A 21,116-nucleotide genomic window follows, 5' to 3' on the forward strand; every position below is an offset into this window, starting at 1 on the left:
GAGTTCAGGAGACTCGTCAGGAGGACGTGGTGGGTCTAGGGAAGGAGTCACTGATGATGACATTGAGAGGAGGGAAGACGATGCGTTGGCAGCTGCTTTGCTACTACCCTGAGACTGGGTGAGAGAGGATGAGGAGGATGAAGAGGGCTTGGTCATCCACTCTACCAAGTCGTTGGCATGTTGCGGTTCAACATGTCCAGCTGCCGAAAAGAAGGACAAGCATGTCCCATGGCCACATGCTGATGACAATGCACCGCTTCCACGACCAGCACTGTTGTCTCTAGACATAGAGCCTGCTTGCCCTCTTTTATCGGCTCGCGCCTGTCTGCCTCTCCTTGCTGGCCTTCCAGACATGGTAATGGCCTGAAGGGAGTTGGGTAAAACAGCAGTTGGGTAGTTTATATTGTGCTGGAGGCACACAACACCCACTAACTCCTGCAGATGCCTTTTTTATAGAACACCAGAGATAAAGGGGTATATACAGATGTATACTGTGCTGTGCTGGAGGCACACACAACTTCCAATAACTCCTGCAGATGGCAATTGGGCTCAAATAGAGAACAGCTATGTAGGTGGATTATAGCGGTATGTACTGGGTACAGAGCACGCAGACAGCACGCACTATCTCCTAACACTACTGACTGCAAGCTCTATTATTAAAGATAGATCACTAGCTATATAGGTGAGGTGAATATAGTGGTGTATACTGCGGTCAGGGCACAGACAATAACCAGAAAACAGCAGAGATAAAGGGGTATATACAGATGTATACTGTGCTGTGCTGGAGGCACACACAACTTCCAATAACTCCTGCAGATGGCAATTGGGCTCAAATAGAGAACAGCTATGTAGGTGGATTATAGCGGTATGTACTGGGTACAGAGCACGCAGACAGCACGCACTATCTCCTAACACTACTGACTGCAAGCTCTATTATTAAAGATAGATCACTAGCTATATAGGTGAGGTGAATATAGTGGTGTGTACTGCGGTCAGGGCACAGACAATAACCACTACACAACAGCAAGATAGGAAATCAGCCAAAAACGATCGGTGTGTACTGTGTTGAAGGTACACAGAACACCCACTGCTTCAGATGCCAACATACTACACGAGGCCGCCTCAATGGCGGCCTTATATAGTGTGGGGCGTGCACTACACAGCCTGCCTGTGGCCAATCATGGCTCTCCTCGCTGCTGGCGCTGCGATTGGCCAAGCATGCAGGGTCACAGTGCATGCTTGGCCAATCATGAGCCAGCAATGCACTGCGCCATCGCAGTGCATTGTGGGCTGTGAGCGCCACGCGAATTTTGACGCGAACGGACCAAGTGTTCGGATTTCGCCAAACGGACGAACAGCCAATGTTCGAGTCGAACGTACGTTCGACTCGAACACGAAGCTCATCCCTAATTGTAACTGTTGCAGTTACATACGGTTAACAAAACGCATTTCAATACAAAATTAGCCTTAATTTTCATGTCTGCTTATAGTCTTAGGCCCCGTACACACGAGAGGACTGTCCGTCCAACTTAGTCCGCCGAAACACATTTCAGCGGACAGTCCGCTCATATGTGGGCTTCAGCGGACTTTTTCAGCGTGCAGTCTGGCGGACTAAGTATTTCGGAATTTCCGTAATATTGTCCGTCCAACTTTGGTTTCAGCGGACAGTCCGCTCGTGAGTAGGCTAGTTGGACGGACTAAGTATGGCGCATGCTCAGAAAGGATTTACACGGCGAAAGGTTGCATTGCTGTGTATTGGACTTCCGATTTCTAGTCCCGTCGTATGTGCTGTACACGTCATTGCGAAAGCTTTCAACGGACTGTTTGTTCATCGTGTGTGGTCAAGTCCGTTCATTCGAGAGTAGGACGGACTGTCTGTCAGATTGTCTGACGGACTAAGTTGGCCATACAGTCCGCCCGTGTGTACGCAGCCTTACACTTTACCAAATACTCCCTATAATTCAAAAGCCTATGCTTGTGAATTATATGGGGGCTAGCAGGGAAGAATCTTATCAATCCTTCTGCTGAAGATGCTATGTGAGTAGACACAGCAGATCATATGGGGCAGAGATGGTGGGAAAAAATGTCATTCAACCTACTGGAGTCATCCCTTAAGTTGGTATGTCATATGGTGCAAATGTGAAAATGAAAAGCTTCCTGACAGATTCTGAGCCTATGAAACATGCGATGCTGAATAATGTCTGTGCTGGCTGAATGCATTGTTGGAAGTCTATAGTTTAATTTAGCGGATAAACTCTGCTTTGTGTGAGCAGAAGCTTGGACATAAAAATAATTTCTAGGGGCTATGTATTTTAATTATTTTATTCTATATGTGATTTGTGTTGATAAAGGTTAATATAAGAAGGTAATATGGACTTCAATTTCTTATTAATGAGACCCCTTTTCAAAGGTATCTGTGCAGGATTCCCTTCAAGTACAGGGTCTACACACTTTTCTCTACATAGTAACCATTAAAGTATGCCTTAGAATATGGAATATACACACTTCTGTATATGGTATCTACTGTATACATAACACTGCCATACAGAGAGGGAAAGGATTATGTATTTTAGGAAGATCTAATATCTGTTCAAATATGTTGTAAAAATAAGCATATTACATGGAATGTACTTCTTTTCCACATTCATCACTACAACAGCTCCCACTGCATGCTCCTAGCTTCCCAGGACTGTTATTTTACCATGTTTTTTTTTTACCCCACATGTGACCCTTCCTCATTACCTTCTTTCTTTTGCATTACTCCCTGCCTACATCTTTATGTCATCATTTGCCATTTTCCCGTCCTGTTCTCCTCCTTTTACTACCTGCCCTTTTCTTTTTTTCCTGTTACACTAAGGTTTTTCTGCTCAAGACACTTTACATAGCCAAAATGATGATTGCTAAGACCTGGTTACAGGGGCGGAACCAGGGGGTGCTTGGATAGCAGACCCATAGCAACCCCATCAGCAGTTGCCCTGGACACTTCAGAGAAGAGATTCACAGTTTGCAGCCTGGGTCTCCTGCTCATCATGACTTCAGGCAGACTCAGCTCTTGATGTGAGCGGCTCTCCTGCCCCTGTGTGTACACATGCTGCTCAAGGAGTAAGCAGGCACTTCCCCTAGCTGTACTCCACACCAGCCTGACTGGCCACAGACTAATTATAATTAAGTTTGCTTTGCATTGTGCTGAGGGATGAATACTGCAGTGCTTGTGGAACAGCTGTCATATTTGTGATGGAAAATTGTAATGTTAGGGAAACGACTATAATATGTGATGGAGCAACTTTAATGTAAGTGGCGCATATTGTAACATTTGTGGTGGAGCAACTGTAATATTTGTGGTGGAGTAACTGTCACGTAAGTGGAATAGCAGTAATATTAGTGAAGCATATTTTAATATTTGTGGTGGAGCAACTGTAATGTTAGTGGCGTATACTGTAATATTCACATAGTTACATAGTTGGTAAGGCTGAATTGGTTTTGACTGGTATAGATTTTGTTAGAGTATGCACGCTTCTTTTTGTTTTCCGTCATTTTGAGTTAAAAGTGAAAAAGTAAGAAAACAATGTCATGTCCATATTTTTGTCAATGGTGTTACCCATAGATGCACCGCTTCATAGGAATATTTTGGGCATCCGCCAAGCAAAAGGAGTTTTGCATTTTTTTAAAATATTATTAAACTAACTTCTCCCCGTTGAATGGAATTTAAAAATATTTTTTGTTTTGCATCGATAAATTTTTTGGCCCAGCTCCCCGTTATAATATTAAATGAAGAGTGTTAAATTGGGCTTTAAAGGCTAAATTCACCTTTTACATTTTTTTTATATTTTTGAAGGAAGAAAAATGCACATCTACTTTTTTTAATAGGAGCTAGAAAAACATTGCCCCTGTGATAAGTGTGAATGAATGAGCCCTTGTTCACACTGAACACGGCTTTGAAATTGTGCAAGATCATCTGAACTTGCACGATTTCAAAGCTGCATTTCAGTCCAACTTTGGGGGTGGCATCTGTGTGGGTTCATGAACCCACACAGATGTTTATTGGAATTGCCCCTGAAGTCCCCAAAAGTAGTGCAGGAACTACTTTTGGAAATCAGCACGGTGCCGCAAAAATTGTGCGAGTTCATCTGAACTTGCACGATTTCAAAGCCGCATTTCAGTCCAACTTTGGGGGTGGCTTGAAAGACATCTGTGTGGGTTCATGCACAGATGTCTATTGAAATTGCCCCTGAAGTCACCAAAAGTAGTGCAGGAACTACTTTTGGAAATCAGCACGGTGCTGCAAAGTCGGCGTCGCACCGATTGGGACGCTCCTTATGCCGGCAATAGGCTCAGATTTGACCTGTCAAATCATACAGATGTGAACGGGGCTAAATGAATAAATCAAGTGGCCACACTGACTTCAAAAGTGCCAGAAGCAGCAGAATAGAAGAACCCCCAAACACTGCCATAGGAGAGGGCGAAGGGTTAAGGGTTGGGGTATTCCATGTGCACCACATAATACACCCTAAATATAGATGTAACATGGTCCAAAAGAAGGAGTTAGCATTTAAGCATGACCTGTTTTAGGGCTAAATATTTGAAAGCGTAAAACAGATTTTGTACTGTGTTGAACAGATCAGTAAATTAAATAATGTCTTACCTCTTGGCAGGACTCAATGAATTCATCTAAAGTTACAACTCCATCTTTATTTTTGTCCATTTTCTGAAAGAGAAAATTACTTCAGTTAAAAGATAGAAATGAGCAAGAAACAAAATAACCTTATTGACATAAATAACTAGGGAAAACTTCATAACAAAGCCAAAAAACGTTAATAAATGTTCCTCCCCTTGAAATCCTTCAACTGACAATTAGTGCAGCTGGGGCTCTCAATCCCGGCTGTCACTGACAGTTGAACTCCCCATTGATGATTGGGAACCAATCGCCATGGTTTCCGATCATGTGATCACCATGTCAGATATGAAAAAATGAAAGCCATCCGTCTACAAGTGAACACCTTCATGCGGAGACAGAAAGGTAGACGTGCCCTGCCACTAGATTGTGTGGGCTGACTACTACTTGTCCTGCAAAACCCGCTTGCTCCTCACTACCAGGGCCATCTTTAATGGGGGGTCAAATGGGCAGCTGCCCAGAGCCCAATTATTGTTGTGGGGCCCAATAGTGCAGTGTATGAAGGATTGTGGTATTACCGTATAGTAATGTGCAGTACATGGAGTGTAGTATTGTAGAGTACAGTATGGTTGTCTATAGTAGTGCAGTGAAGCAATGTAGAACAGTGCAGTGTGATAAGTCCAGTAATTCAGTGGGTATTATTATTATTATTCATTGATTCATTTTTATCTCCAGATACCTACCTGCACCTCTCCTGAGGAAGAATTACCTTGTGAAATGCCTAGAAATCATTTGCGCAGCAGCTCTAGATCAACATTTATGTCTTCATCTTTTTTTTTTTATTGTATTTTTTATTGAAAGTATAAAGATAACAAGATTACAGTACCTTACACTTATATAAGTGCGCAGGCAAACAATATTAATAGTATAAATAACAAATCAAAAAAGGGGGGAGGAATGTAAGGAAAGGGAGAGAGAGGGGGAAGGGGAGAGAGGGAAGGGGGAAAGGATAAGGAAGATCCAGTACAGTCAGTATGCCAGCAAAATAACAGTCATTTACGGCACAGATCACAGATCGCTACAACCATACGTATATATACCAAGAGGCCAATGTATTCTAGATTCTGCAAAACTTGGGAGAGAGCGGGTGGTGTTTGGGAGAGCCATCGTACAGGGATGGCTCTTTTAGCTGCTATTAGAATAAAGGTGGCAAGTTTCTGAGCATGTTTGGAGAGTCCAGGGATCGGTAGTCCTAATGGAAGGAAAATCTCAAACAGATCCTGGATAAAGGACTGTATTGTAAGCCAGAATGGGCGGATCAGGGGACAGTCCCAGAAAACGTGGAAACGAGAGCCTGTGTCTCCCTGGCATCTCCAACACACCTTAGGGGTCTTGGGGTCATATTTGTGCATAATTTCTGGCATTTTATACTAAAAGAGTAATATCTTATAGGCCGTTTCTTTCTGTTCCACGCAGCATGATGACTTGGAGATGGCTGCCTGTGTTTTCTGCCACGGCGGGAGTAGTACGGGATGTTTTAGCACTTGAGTCCACTTCCACATGTAAGAATGGGAAGAGTCGGTAATGGGCACTGAGTCGTGGAGTATTCTGTATATGTCAGAGATTAAATGGGCCTGATATGGGCCTTGAGCACATAGAAGTTCAAATGGGGTTGGTTTGTCAAGACTTAGGGCGGGGGATTTAGAGGCAAAATAATGTCTGATTTGCAAACAGGAGTGGAAGAGCTGTTTGGGAATCTGGTGCTGCTTCTGTAACTCCACAAATGATAGTAAACCCCCTTACCAGGAGACTTCTATGTTGCAGAGTTGAAATATACCAGCCTGGGACCACGGAAGCATTCTATCGTATGCCAGGCTGTTCAGTATATCTGGGTTAAACAGTATGTTTATCAAAGGAGGGCATTGGGAGGCAAGAGAGAATAATCTCGAGCACTTCCTCCAGATATCCAAGGGGAACAGCATCAGGGCTAGACATATGCTGCGAAGTGGACCCATGGAGGTTTTAAGGTCTGGCCAAATCATGGCACAAATGTGTGCAGGTCTAGTGATGCTCATCTCAATTTCTGATCACACAGTAGGGGCTTTCCTGGGTGACCAGGTAATAATTGGTTTGAGGTGTGTAGCGTAATAATATTTAATCAGATCAGGAGCTCCCAGACCCCCATCCCATCTCGGAGCCAGCATCACCGAACCTTCAACCCTATGATGTCTTCTTTATCATTGTGGTACATGTTTTTAAATGTGTGATAATAAAAAAAATCCCATGGGAAAAACGTTTTTTTTTTCTGTGTTGTACATTTAAATGTTACTTTACACTTTAAAAACAAAACAATACATGTCATTGATCAATTTATGCTGCAGAACAGTAATAATAAGTACAATATCAGGTAATATAATGTCTAAGTAAATATCAGGTATGTTTATTCTTAGTTAACCACTTCAGCCCCAGAAGGTTTTTCCCCCTTAATGAGCAGGCCATGTTTTGCGATACGACACTGCGTTGCTTTAACTGACAATTGCGCGGTCATGCAACATTGTACCCAAATAAGTTTGATGTACTTTTTTTCCCCACAAATAGAGCTTTTTTTGGGGGTATTTGATCACCTCTGCTGTTTTAATTTTTTTTATTTTTTGCGCTATAAACAAAAAAAGAGCAACAATTTTGAAAAAAACAACAATATTTATTTACTTTCTGCTATAACACATATCCAAAAAAATATATACAAAAAAAATATGTCTTCATCAGTTTAGGCCAATATGTATTCTGCTACATATTTTTTTGTTGAATAAAATCACAATAAGCATATATTGATTGGTTTGCGCAAAATTTATAGTATCTACAAAAAAAGGGAAATATTTAGGAACTTTTTATTTTTTTATCGTTTTTATGGCAATGTCGAGGATCAGCATTTTTTAGTGGGACTGCAACATGCAGACAAATCTGACCCTAAGTGATACTTTTTAGTGACCAGTGATATAAAAATGCACTGATCACTGTATAAAGGGCATTGGCAGGGAAGGGGTTAACACTAGGTGTGATCAAAGGATTATGTGTTCCCTAGGGAGGTTTTTTCCAACTGTCAGGGAGTAGAGAGAGATCGCTGTTCCTGATCACTAGGAACAGCTGATCTCTCTCTCTCCTCCCCATCAGATTGGGGATCCGCCTTGTTTACATATGCAGATTCCCATTCTGCCTCTATTTACAGCGATCGTGGGAGGCTGGCGGATATCGAGTCAGCTGGACCCGCATTACCACATGCACAGAGTCTGTGTCTTTGTCTGTGTCTTTCTGCTTTTCAGTTCCTCTGTTATCAGCATGACAACTTCTGATAAGCAAAAGGGGGGGTGGAGGTACCTGACCTATACTACTACCACCTGTCAGCAATATTAGTCAGACTAGTTAACTGGTTCCATCATTCGCATTTTAAACAATGTGTACACATAGAACAGTTAATTGTCCCCTTTGATCTCCAGGTGCTTCCCTGGTCAGATACCGCTGTCCTGGGCTCACTTTCGTCCATGACTCTTCTTACAGCTTGAACAATGTCGTCAAATTTGGCAGCTTTGGAAGATGTTAAGGGAATGCTGTGAATTACAGAATATGATTGGAGGTTGTAGATAGGATATGAAATTGGTGCAGAGTTGGGTTGAGCGAGGTGACGTTGGTTTGAGTAGTCATTTCGGGTAGTTCTAATTGTTTTCTCTCTTTTTTTTTTTTTGCTCTCCCTCTGCCTCTTGATAGGGTTTGGCAGTGGGTAGGTATATGTTTTATATTTTATTATAATGTGGTATGTTTTTCATTATTATTTATAGGATGTGGATTATGTGTGTGTTCTCTATTTTTATGTGTTTTTGTGTTTAGTTGTTTGTTGGTTATGTAAATTTCTTAAAATTGTCAATAAAAATTAGAAATAAAAGAAGGTCTTTTTAAACACACACACATTATATATATATATATATATATATATATATATATATATATATATATATATATATATATATATATATATATATATATATATATATATATATATATATATATATATATATATATATATATATAGATACATATACACAAACACAGTTGTGCTCATAAGTTTACAAACCCTGGCAGAATTAGTGATTTCTTGGCCATTTTTCACTGAATATGAATGAGAACACAAAAACTTTTCTTTCACTCATGGTTAGTGTTTGGCTGAAACCATTTATTATCAATCAACTGTGTTTACTCTTTTTAAATCATAATGATAACAGAAACTACCCAAATGACCCTGATCAAAAGTTACACACCCCAGTTCTTAATACCATGTATTGCCCCTTTTAACATTAATTACAGCTTGAAGTATTTTGTGGTATTTGTGGATGAGGCTCTTTTTCTTTTCAGATGGTAAAGTTGCCCATTCCTCTTGGCAAAAAGCCTCCAGTTGCTGGAAATTCTTGGGCTGTCTTGCATGAACTGCACATTTTGATGTCTCTCCAGAGTGGCTCAATGATATTGAGGTCTGGAGATGGCCACTCCAGAACCTTTGGTTTATTCTTCTGTAGCCAATGACAGGTCTTGGCCTTGTGTTTTAGATCAATGTCATGTTGGAATGTCCAAGTACGTCCCATGCGCAGCGTCCTGGCTGATGAAGGCAAATGTTCCTACAGTATTTTTTGATAACACACTGCATTTATCTTGACGTAAATTTTGACCAAATTTCCTGTGCCTTTTGTAGCTCCCACATCCCCAAAACATCAGCGATCCATGTCCGTGTTTCACAGTAGAAATGATTTACCTTTCATCATAGGCCTTGTTGACTCCTCTCCAAATGTTATGATTGTGGCCAAAAAGCAAAATGTTGGTCTCATCACTCCAAATGACTTTGTGCCGGAAGGTTTGAGGCTTGTCTCTGTGCTGTTTGGTGTATTGTAAGCAGGTTACTTTGTGGCATTTTCGTATTAATGGCTTTCTTCTGGCGACTCGACCACGCAGCCCATCTTTCTTCAAGTGCCTCCTTATTGTGCATCTTTAAAACAGCCACATCATGTTTTCTGAGAGTACTGTATTTCATCTGAAGTTATTTGTGGGTTTTTCTTTGCATCCCAAATAATTTTCCTGGCAATTGTGGCTGAAATTTTAGTTGGTCTACTTGACCGTGGATTGGTTTCAACATTACCCCTCATTTCCACTTCTTCATTAGAGTTTGAACACTGCTGATTGGCATTCTCAATTCCTTGGATATCTTTTTATATCCCTTTTGCATTTTCTATAGTTCAACTACCTTTTTCTGCAGATCCTTTGACACTTCTTTTGCTTTGCCCATGACTCAGAATCCAAACACACACTAATTACAAGCAGACAGATCACAGGTGAGGATGGTTACCTTTAAAAGCCATTCAAACCCCTTTGTGTGAACTTGTGTGCATGTCATCAGGTCAAACTCACCAGAATATGTAAACTTTTGATCAGGATCATTTGGATAGTTTCTGTTGTCATTATGATTTAAAAAGAGTAAACACAGTTGATTGATAATTTTTCGTGCATGTCTGGTAGAACAATATTGGATGAACAGCCATCGGCTTTTGAAAGCTCTGTACTAACGATCCGATTATCATACCATCGATTTTAAAGTGGTATTTCCCATACAATTTTCTGATTGTTTGTTTCAAGCTTTATTTGGTTCAGATGGTGTCAAGCATGTGTGATGGAAAACAGGTGAGGAGTACAAAGACAAAGTGTGTCTTGCCTAGTTAAGTCAAGCATGGTGGTGGGAGTGTTATGCACTGGGGCTGCATGAGTGCTGCCGCCACTGGGGAGCTACAGTTCATTGAGGGAACCATGAATGCTAACATGTACTGTGACATACTGAAGCAGAGCATGATCCCCTCCCTTTGGAGACTGGGCCGCAGGGCAGTATTCCAACATGATAATGACCCAAAACACACCTCCAAGATGACCACTGCCTTGCTAAAGAAGGTAAGGGTAAAGGTGATGGACTGGCCAGGCATGTCTCCAGACCTAAACCCTATTGAGCATCTGTGGGGCATCCTCAAACAGAAGGTGGAGGAATGCAAGGCCTCTAACATCCACCAGCTCCATGATGTTGTCATGGAGGAGTGGAAGAGGACTCCAGTAGCAATCTGTGAAGCTCTGGTGAACTCCATGCCCAATTGTGTTAAGGCAGTGCTGCAAAATAATGGTGGCGACACAAAATATTGAGACTTTGGGCCCAATTTGGATATTTTCACATTTTCTGCGGTTTAGATATTAATGGCTGTGTGTTAAGTTATTTTGAGTGGACAGCAAATTTACATTGTTATACAAGCTGTACATGCACTACTTTACATTGCAGCAAAGTGCAATTTCTTCAATGTCGTCATATGAAAAGATATAATAAAATATTTACAAAAATGTGAGGGGTGTACTCAGTTTTGTGAGATACTGTGTATATATATATATATATATATATATATATATATATATATATATATATATATATATTTATTTATATATTGTGACATTGGGGTGTTTAGCTCAAGTGGTTAGATGCATTTTCAGTCCACATCAGGCAGGCATTTATAGTTAAGGGCCTGGTAGCCCACGTTTATTAAAGGAAAAACAAAGCAATAGTCCATCCAGGAATCCTACGCAGGGGTTTAACTTCATTCAGCACACAAATGAAAACATACTAAGCCACCTGGCTCTCAATTGTCAGCAGTTCCTCTGCTTGCTCCCAACAGATTTATCGATTCTTTCCAGCCCCCTGGACTCACTGGCTTCCTTAGTCTTCCTGAATCTCAAGGCTGTCAGCCTTTCCCAGTCCCTTACACGGACTACAGTCTCCCACAGGGCAGACCACTCTCCAAACAGCAGCAGCAAGCTGCTCACACTCCACCATCCTCCACACTCTATTCCCAACAGCCCCTCGTTATATGGGCTGTGTGCAGCTGGGCACACACCCTGCTCGCTATCGTCAAGACACGGACACAGGGTTGGAGATCCCGTCCCACCCTTGACTCTCAGGGATCTCCAAACTACAGAATCCCATTTGGAGCTAGCAAAACCTGGAGAAAACTGACAGAGCAGTTTTTTCCATTTAAACACTACATTCTGTAGTCTTGCAGTCCGCAGATATGCAAACTCTGTGTCTGTGTCTCTTTTTCCTCCAATTTCATAAGGACAGAGCCTTGCTCTGTCACATATCCCCCCCCCCTTTGTTTCGATCCGGAGGGAGGAACACCAGCACCCATCATCATGGTTGGGAAACCTCTGTGCTGGCTGTCAGCCACGTAGGCCCAACCCTTTTTCCGGGTGCGCTTCCAGGAACATTCCCCCCTGGATCTTAACAGGTTCCTATATTGTCCTATACTCAGCCTTCCTCTTCTTTTGGGGTCCCTGGGTTTATTCACTTTTCTTGGGGGAACTCTGCCTTCCTTGAGCCCTCCTTTCAACTTACAAATACCCATTTTGCCCTTCACCATCGGTATTTCAGGTTCAAAATAGTTTCTTTTGTTACCCACTGCAACCAAATCATTGTTTGCAGAACAAACTCTTAACAGATCACAGCTTTCCACATCATCAGTGCTTTCCAACTCAATGTTTGTTAGAAGAAGACCTGAGCAGATAGAAACACATATCCAAACCTATTTCACAGAAAATGTAGGCTCAGTTGATTCTCTAGTTGCCTTGTGGGAAGCCCACAAGGCGACGGTCAGGGGACACCTAATCCAGATCGCTTCTCGTACAAAGCGGGCCAGGGAGCAGCGGATACGGGAGTTGTCCTCCTTGTTAGAAGCGGCAGATGCGACGTGGAAGGCGCGTCCTACGGTAGCCCATAGGCGGACAACTTGGCCACTGAGTTGGACATGCTCGCCTCCGCTCAGGCGGAGAAAGCTCTGCGCTGGTCCAAATATAAATTTTACAGTTGCTCGAACAAACCTGGTCCCATGTTGGCTAGGAAACTTAATTCAGTGGGGGGTCCGGGCAGGCCGGTTCGATTACAGGTGACAGGTGGGGGATTCACGTCCAATCCATCCAAGGTAGCTGCTGGCTTTGCCTCCTTCCTCTCCTCCCTCTATAGTGGACCAGCTGCCTTCGACCAAGACAGGACCGAGAGATTCTTCCAATCAATTAGTCCTCCTTTATTGTCCTCAGCGGCACAGGCTAATTTGAATGCTCCCATAACTGAAATGGAGGTCACCCAAGCCCTAAAGTCCCTTAAGCCGTCCAAGGCCCGGGTCCGGACGGCTTTACCGGTCTATACTATAGGACATTTGCATCCCTGCTCACGCCCCATTTAACATCTTATTTCAACGCCTGGCGGGAAGGTGCGAGACCCTCGCCGGACTCGGTGAAAGCCCATATCTCTATGATCCCTAAGTCATCCGAGGAAGCCACAGACCCACAGTCCTTTCGTCCCATCTCCCTGTTGAATGTTGACCTGAAGGTTCTGGGAAAGGTTCTGAGCACGCGAGTCAACAGATATCTTCAGGCCCTCATTCACAGGGATCAGGTGGGCTTTGTGCCCAGTCGCCAGGCGGGGGACAATGTCCGCAAGGTGGTCCATCTCCTTAATATACTTCGTCAGCGTAAAATACCAGGACTTTTGCTATCCCTAGATATTTATAAAGCTTTTGATTAGCTTTCCTGGGACTTCCTTTACTTTGTTCTAACCAAATGGGGATTTGGACCACATTTCCTACAATGGATCCATATTTCACCGAGGGTGCGGAATAGAGGGCCTGGATCCATTGTAGGAAATGTGGTCCAAATCCCCATTTGGTTAGAACAAAGTAAAGGAAGTCCCAGGAAAGCGAATCAAAAGCTTTATAAATATCTAGGGATAGCAAAAGGTGGAAGCCTTTCTGAACCTTTCCCGATACTCCGGGGGACTAGACAGGGATGCCCCCTTTCCCCGGCACTATTTATCCTGGCATTGGAGCCACTGGCGGCGGCGATCAGGGCCAATTGTGATATCTCGGGAATCCCTTACGCGGGCACTCAATACAAAGTGAACCTCTTTGCGGACGACGCCCTATTGACCCTGTCCAACCCGCTTATCTCCCTGCCCAACCTGCAACTAGTATTAGACCGATTTTCGGCCTTCTCAGGTCTTCAAATTAACCTCTCCAAGACCACAGCGATGAATGTTAACCTCCCTCTGGAACTGGTGCAGCGCCTCCAGGACCATTTTCCATACCGTTGGGTATCCCACTCGATTGATTATTTAGGTGTCAAATTGACACCGTCTTATTCTTCCCTTTTCTCGGCCAATTATTATCCCCTGTTGCGAACGGTGTCCACCCTTATGCAAGCCTGGCAATTCCCCACACTCTCATGGGTAGGCAGGATCTCGGCGGCGAAGATGACCATCCTCCCTAAAGTCCTTTATTATTTTCGTACTTTGCCTGTCCGGGTACCCACTTTTTTCTTCCACTCCTGCAGAATAGGATCCTCCAATTTAAATGGGCGCGCAAACGCCCCAGGGTACCTAGAGCAACCCTTTATACCCATAGGCTCCGGGGAGGCTTGGGGGTCCCCAATATCTCTAAATATTACACAGCGGCCCAGATCGCTCCGTTGACTATGCTCCATGCAACCACGGATGTTCCTCTGTGGGTGCTCCTGGAGGTGCCTGACTGTGACCCTTGTGCACTTCAGGCACTCCTCTGGCTCCCCAGAAATCTGCGCCCTCCCTCCCTAAGCCCCATGCTCCTACATAGTCTGCAGGTGTGGGACTCAGTTCGCTTTTCCAGCAATCTGATGCCCCCCTTTCTACCCCTACTTCCCATCACCCATAACCCTCTTTTCCCCCGGGTCTGGAGGAGCCCCAGGCATTTTCCTGGTGGTCCTCACATGGCTACCCACGAGTCCAAAATTTTCTTTCCTCACGCTTATTTCCCTCCTGGGAGAATATCCGGGAAACAAACGGGGCGCCGGGTAACGAGCATTATCACTTTATCTAATTAGAGCACTGGATTGCAGCATTGTGCCGCAAGTCCACCTACCCCTTCCAAAAAAACTTTTTTTGAACATTCATGCCAACATGCCCCAGGGTCCCCAGGCCTTATTTTGGCCATTTATGCCTCCCTGAATAGCCGTCCGCCATCAGCACCCCTCTCTTATATGACTCAATGGGAAAAGGACCTTCAGACCCCAGTAAACCCAGAGGACTGGAGCAGGGCCTGGAAAACAATCACCAAATGCTCGTTCAACACGAATACCCTGGAGGCTGCATATAAAGTAATGCTCCGATGGTATTGGGTACCTGCCCGCACAGCTCGGGCTTTCCCTGGGAGTACGGACAGATGCTTCCGCAATTGTGGACAGCGAGGTGATGTTATGCATACATGGTGGGCTTGCCCAAGGCTGGTGGGGTTCTGGTCTAGGATTTTTGGTTTGCTGCAGACACTTTTCCACCTAACCATCTGAAGGGACGCTAAGCTAGCTCTCCTACATTGCCCGGTACCTGGTTTGCGGGGCCCTCAACAGAAGTTGGCTACTTATCTATTTATAGCGGCCAAGCGGACCATTGCCCAAGCCTGGAAGTCCCAATGGGTAGACTTTCAAGGTGTTAAAACCTGCATGACTGCAATGTTACTTCAGGAACGTATGTCCAGTATTGTTCATGATTCTCATGCTAAATTTCTAAAAATCTGGGAGCCGTGGATCTCCTATGAGTTCCCCGCACTCCAAGCAGCATGCCTAGGCTTGGTCTAACTCCTCTTGGCGAGACACCCGCACCCGAACTTTCCCCCTCCTTCCTTCCCCCTCTTTTCTCTCTATCTTTTCTTCTTTTGTTCCCTATCTCTCTTCACTCTTCTTTGTAATCTCTCCCATTGCTAACGAATTCTGCTGCCCCCCGTAGGAGGGGGTAGTGGAAGAAGGGCCTGCCCTCCGGAAACGACGAGGGAACGAGTAGCCTGGTTCTGGAACCAGCCTCGATACCATCCCCTACTCATATTCCCTCCTTTTCTTCTGTTTATTATAAGTATAATGTGATGGCTGGCCCTTTGGTTTCATATTCATGCTTTGTAGCCCCTGCGAGGGCGCACAAGGAGCAGATTGTAGTCTCTTGTTTATTCCTGTTTATTCAACTTTTCAATAAACATATTGAAACAGAAGAAGACCTGAGGAGGGACTACATCCGACGGGACCATAGTACAGCTCCACCTCACCCGTTGTCCAACACTCCATGGGTACCTGTTCTAACAAACTACCCTGACCCAAGCATAAACCATTTTTTTCAGGTGTACACATTACATTGTTATGGGAACCAACATTAACACTTTCTCCCACAGTGTCTCCGGGCACCTTAACTTGCACCTCTGGGCCAGTGACAGAAAGCATCTCTGCTACTGCTGAGTCCATTTTGGGCCCTTCCTTCTCATAAGGCCTAGCGGGTAAGGCAGTATCTGTGCCCTCTACTGACCACTGCTCAGCCGCACCTCGGACCACACCAGCAGAGATGTTTCTAGTCACTGCATCAGGCAGAGAGACCTCTGATATCTCAAGCAGTTCTCCCGCGTGCCTTCCATACCAATCAATAACTAGAAGTATGCTCACAGAGAATCTGGAGATCCTGTGCCAAATGGTTAACCATTGGTCCCACCAATTCCACTCTTGTATATCAAGATATACAACGGAATTTACACATATTTTCTTTTTTTGAAGTGTATGTAATTTTCTTTGTTTGAATTAGTGCCTTACTGGTTCATGTGGTTTGTTGCCACCTAAGCGCTACACTTTTTTGTTTTAATTTTTGCATGTTACTGTGTAGTCTTCAGTAGTGTTGGCAGCTGGGTACAACACATTTTTTCACAGTGCAGTATTTTTTTACACAGCGATGTCAGACTCAGACGAATTCTCTGGTGTGGCTGGGGCATGTGGTGAAATACCCTCTAGCCACAATAGCCGCTCCCTGGCTTTAGCAAGGATTGCTTCCTTTTTTTGCTTTGTCCGTCCCATCCTTGCGGTCTTGCACACAGCAGCTTGTAACAGTTCTCAGCAGAGGAAAAAATATCATCAAATATCCATCAAATACCTATGCGCAATGCTGTTCGCCTGGCTACCACACACAGCTAGCAGTAGTTCCTGATGCGACTCACCATGGAGCAAGGACCCAGATTCCACCGTCTACATGCCCGCATTCTCCACCACTTGTGACATTGGGGTGTTTAGCTCAAGTGGTTAGATGCATTTTCAGTCCACATCAGGCAGGCATTTATAGTTAAGGGCCTGGTAGCTCACGTTTATTAAAGGAAAAACAAAGCAATAGTCCATCCAGGAATCCCACGCAGGGGTTTAACTTCATTCAGCACACAAATGAAAACATACCAAGCCACCTGGCTCTCAATTGTCAGCAGTTCCTCTGCTTTCTCCCAACAGATTTATCAATTCTTTCCAGCCCCCTGGACTCACTGGCTTCCTTAGTCTTCCTGACTCTCAAGGCTGTCAGCCTTTCCCAGTCCCTTATATGGACTACAGTCTCCCACAGGGCAGACCACTCTCCAAACAGCAGCAGCAAGCTGCTCACACTCCACCATCCTCCATACTCTATTCCCAACAGCCCCTTGTTATATGGGCTGTGTGCAGCTGGGCACACACCCTGCTCGCTATCGTCAAAACCCGGACACAGGGTTGGAGATCCCATCCCACCCATGACTCTCAGGGATCTCCAAACTACAGAATTCCATTTGGAGCTAGCAAAACCTGGAGAAAACTGACAGAGCAGTTTCCTCCATTTAAACGCTACACTCTGTAGTCTTGCAGTCCACAGATATGCAAACTCTGTGTCCTGTGTCTCTTTTTCCTCCAATTTCATATACACACATATACACACACACACACACACACACACACACTGAAGCAGAAAGGAATATACATTGGCCCGGAAGTGAATCTGCACACAGGAAGTAGGTGTGTGTTTTGAGGCCAAATCATTTAGATATACACACATGACCCACACAAACACCAACCCATGTAAAAATAAATAAAAAGTGATCTTTCTTTGCAAATAAGAATCATCTCTTCCGGGACCCTCATCAGTGCAGCCTAGGCTCCCCGTCCATGCCTTACAGGAGGAGAGATCGCATGCAAGCCTAATATCCCTAGCCTCACCTCTGCCATGGACTGCCGTTCGTAACTGTTCCCGCATGTGATCCTTTTTTCTTTTTTTGTTGTTGTTTCTACCCATTTCCCCTTCCCCCTATGGGACTCGGACCCCAGTTGGCTTCTCCATCAGGCCCCCCTCTGGCATGGCCTCGTCCATCACCCTGTAAAGATAGACGCTGTGTTATACGCCAGGATGGAGTCTTTGTAACCTTGTTTTTTTCTTTTTTTTTTTCTTCTTCCCTGCATCCTCACCTTGATGAGAAAATGCTAAAGAAGGTATAACCGCATCTTGGTTGGAGCTGCCCTTCCTACCCCAAGACTTGGACACTTCTACCCTAATTCTCTGACATACCATGCCATACGCTCTCTACCAAATCTTAACATTTGGAACCCCCCATTGTCTCCTCCACCCCTTCTCCCCTCTCCCCCCCCCCCACTCTTCCTCTACTGGTAGGCTCCCCAATACAATTATTTTAGTATGTTTAATATTTGTTTTCGAATCCCCAGCTCGCACCCCTCTGGTGGTAGCCACCCTTGCTTGTGTCCCCACACAACAGTCCTGCTGGGATGATAGCTGACCCTCCCAGATTCTTTTCTATTTAGGTGGCATAGCCAGTCTATCCCCACCTCTGGTAGTGTTCTATTCATCCCCTACCCCCCCCTTTTTCTCTTACTTCCTCCCTCACCCTTGGCTCCGCACCCACCCCTTAGGGAATATCCCTACCGCCTTCCAAGTTTTTGCTAAATATACTGTTGCCAACAGCGGCTCTCACGTAATCCTTCTTGCAGGACTATGAAGGAACAGATATTGACTGGGCCCGCTCTGAATGAATGAATGAATGAAATACTTGTATAGCGCACAATGCGAACTGAATCGCCTCTAGGCGCTGTGGCGAGCTTTGGTCATCAGCTAAAAGAGGAAGGTCTTACGTTTTTTCCTAAAAGCCAGGTGATTTTTTTCCAGACGGATGTCGATTAGTAGAGCATTCCATAGCCGGGGCCCTTGGACAGCGAATCTCCGATCCCCCTTGGATTTATACCAGGCTTTGGGCACGAGGAGGAGGTTTTTGTTATCAGATCGAAGACTGCGGTTTGGTGTGTAATGATGTATTTTCTCCATTAGGTATTGCGGAGCTTCTCTATGCACGCATTTATGGGTGAGGCAAAGGATTTTGAACGTGTTCCGATTTTTTACAGTTAGCCAATGTAAGCTCCTCAGCGAAGGAGAGATGGATTCCCATGGGTTTTTTCCTGTTATCAGCCTTGCCGCCGTGTTTTGGATAAGTTGTAATCGCGCAAGTTGATATTGAGGTAATCCTATGTAAAGCGAGTTTGCGTAGTCCAGTCGCGAATTGATGATTGTTCCAACTACCACTGCTTTGTCCTTCTTTGGGATAAAAGGGACGAGTCTGTGAAGCATGCGCAGCAGATGGTGAGATCCCCTGACTACTGCTCCTATTTGCGCATCCATTCACATTTGTGCGTCTAATATAACCCCAAGACTCTTGGCTTTAGTTTTTGGGGAGATAGCCTGCCCAAAGACAGTTATTGGAGACCAGGGGGTTTTGGTTGCAGGTTTATGATTTGGGTGCAAGATAAGCAGCTCTGTTTTTGATTCGTTCAGTTGGAGGGAATTGGTGGTCATCCAGTCCTCTATTGATCTGAGGCAATTTTCAAGTTGTTGTTGGTGATCTTTTTTCCCATTGATCCTTAAATAAAGTTGTGTGTCGTCAGCGTAAGAGTGGAAGCAAAGGTCTGAGCATCTGATGATTTGGAGCAGTGGGCCGATGTAAATGTTAAAGAGAACGGGTGACAAAGGAGAGCCTTGAGGGACCCCGCAGGTGACTGCCTGAGATTCGGAGAAGTATTTTCCTAGTTTCACTGTCTGTGACCGATATAGCTCTGACCCTGAAATGCCTATCCCTCAATGTTAAAGGCCTCAACTTACCAGAAAAAAGGTCCCAACTCTTGACATCCTTGGCCAAACACAAGGCACACTTCATTTTCCTGCAAGAGACCCATTTCCGTTCGGATGCCATACCTAAATTAGCCAACCACATCTACCGAACTGCAATACATGCCACTGACCCCAATTCTAAGACCAAAGGTGTCTCCATACTAATATCTAAGCACGCTAATTTTCAAATATCTGATTCCCTTATTGATCCTGAAGGCAGATACGTTTTTCTTAAAGGCTCTTACGCCTCGAAGCTGATCACGTTGGCCAACCTGTACTGCCCAAACAACCACCAGGTCGCCTTTATTAGGAAGGTATGTGACCTGCTGACTGCGTTTCGAACGGGGATTACCCTTATCGGATTTCAATATCCCTCTGAATCCATTACTGGACTCCTCTACAGGCACATCTACTCTGACGTACAGGGCCAGATGTTTGGCACACCCTATACCCCTCAGACAAGGACTACACCTTCTTCTCGACCCCACACCAAAAATACTCTAGGATTGATTACTTTAAGTCTCCCAACCAGAGTTAACCTTTCTTCAACAGAAGACCAAAGAACCAATGTTTCTATCTGATCATCACCCGATCACAGTCACTCTATCTTTCCCTGAAACCTACTCCAGAACAAAGACCTGGCGATTAAACCCATCCCTGCTCTAGGACTCCCTAGCGATTGACCGTATCCGTACGAGACTTCAGCAATACTTCCTGGAAAATTTGAATCCAGAAGTTTCTCCTATTTCCCTCTGGGAAGCGCATAAATGCGTAATCCGGGGGGAACTCCTAACCTTAGCCTCAAACACCAAGAGACAGACTCAACAGACTATTAATGACCTCATTAAGAGAATTAAATCCCTTGAAGCCCACCACAAATTGACCCACGCACAGAACACCCTACAGGACTTAATATGCACCCAAGCCCTTCTTTTGGAGGAGCTAGGCAAACACACTAGAAGACGGTAGAAGACGGTACATCCTCGGCCAAAGGATCTTCTATGAACAGGGTAATAAATGCAGTCACCTTTTGGGCCAGGGACAACACCATCCGCGCACTACTGTAAATCTTCATCACTGGCTCACGAATTCTAAATCACAGGGGTTCTTCCTGTCACTCGATGCTGAGAAGGTGTTTGACAGGGTGGCCTGGGACTACATGCGTGAGACACAACGGGCCATTGGTCTGGGGACTAGGGATGAGCTTCGTGTTCGAGTCGAACATATGTTCGACTCAAACATCGGCGAATTCCGAAAGTTATGGGCCGTTGGCGCCAAATTCGTGTGGCGCTCACGGCCCACAATGCACTGCGATGGCGCAGTGCATTGCTGGCTCATGATTGGCCAAGCATGCACTGTGACCCCGCAAGCTTGGCCAATCACAGCACCGGCAGCGAGGAGAGCCATGATTGGCCACAGGCAGGATGCCTG

At 44.6% G+C, this 21,116-nt stretch overlaps 1 protein-coding gene across 4 annotated transcripts in view; it reads right to left on the minus strand.

The window, feature by feature from the left end:
- KCNIP1 (potassium voltage-gated channel interacting protein 1) overlaps nucleotides 1–21,116 on the minus strand; it is a 568,743-nt gene that overhangs the window by 18,676 nt on the left and 528,951 nt on the right. For all 4 annotated transcript variants that reach the window (XM_077473564.1, XM_077473562.1, XM_077473563.1 and 1 more), the window contains one exon: nucleotides 4,643–4,705. In XM_077473564.1, coding sequence (XP_077329690.1) covers nucleotides 4,643–4,705 — 63 coding nt within the window. The remainder of the gene's footprint in view (nucleotides 1–4,642; nucleotides 4,706–21,116) is intronic.

Source organism: Lithobates pipiens, unplaced genomic scaffold (genome assembly GCF_037356315.1).
Source record: "Lithobates pipiens isolate NorthernLeopardFrog02 unplaced genomic scaffold, aLitPip1_a1.2 Scaffold_8, whole genome shotgun sequence".
NCBI classification, from domain to species: domain Eukaryota; kingdom Metazoa; phylum Chordata; class Amphibia; order Anura; family Ranidae; genus Lithobates; species Lithobates pipiens.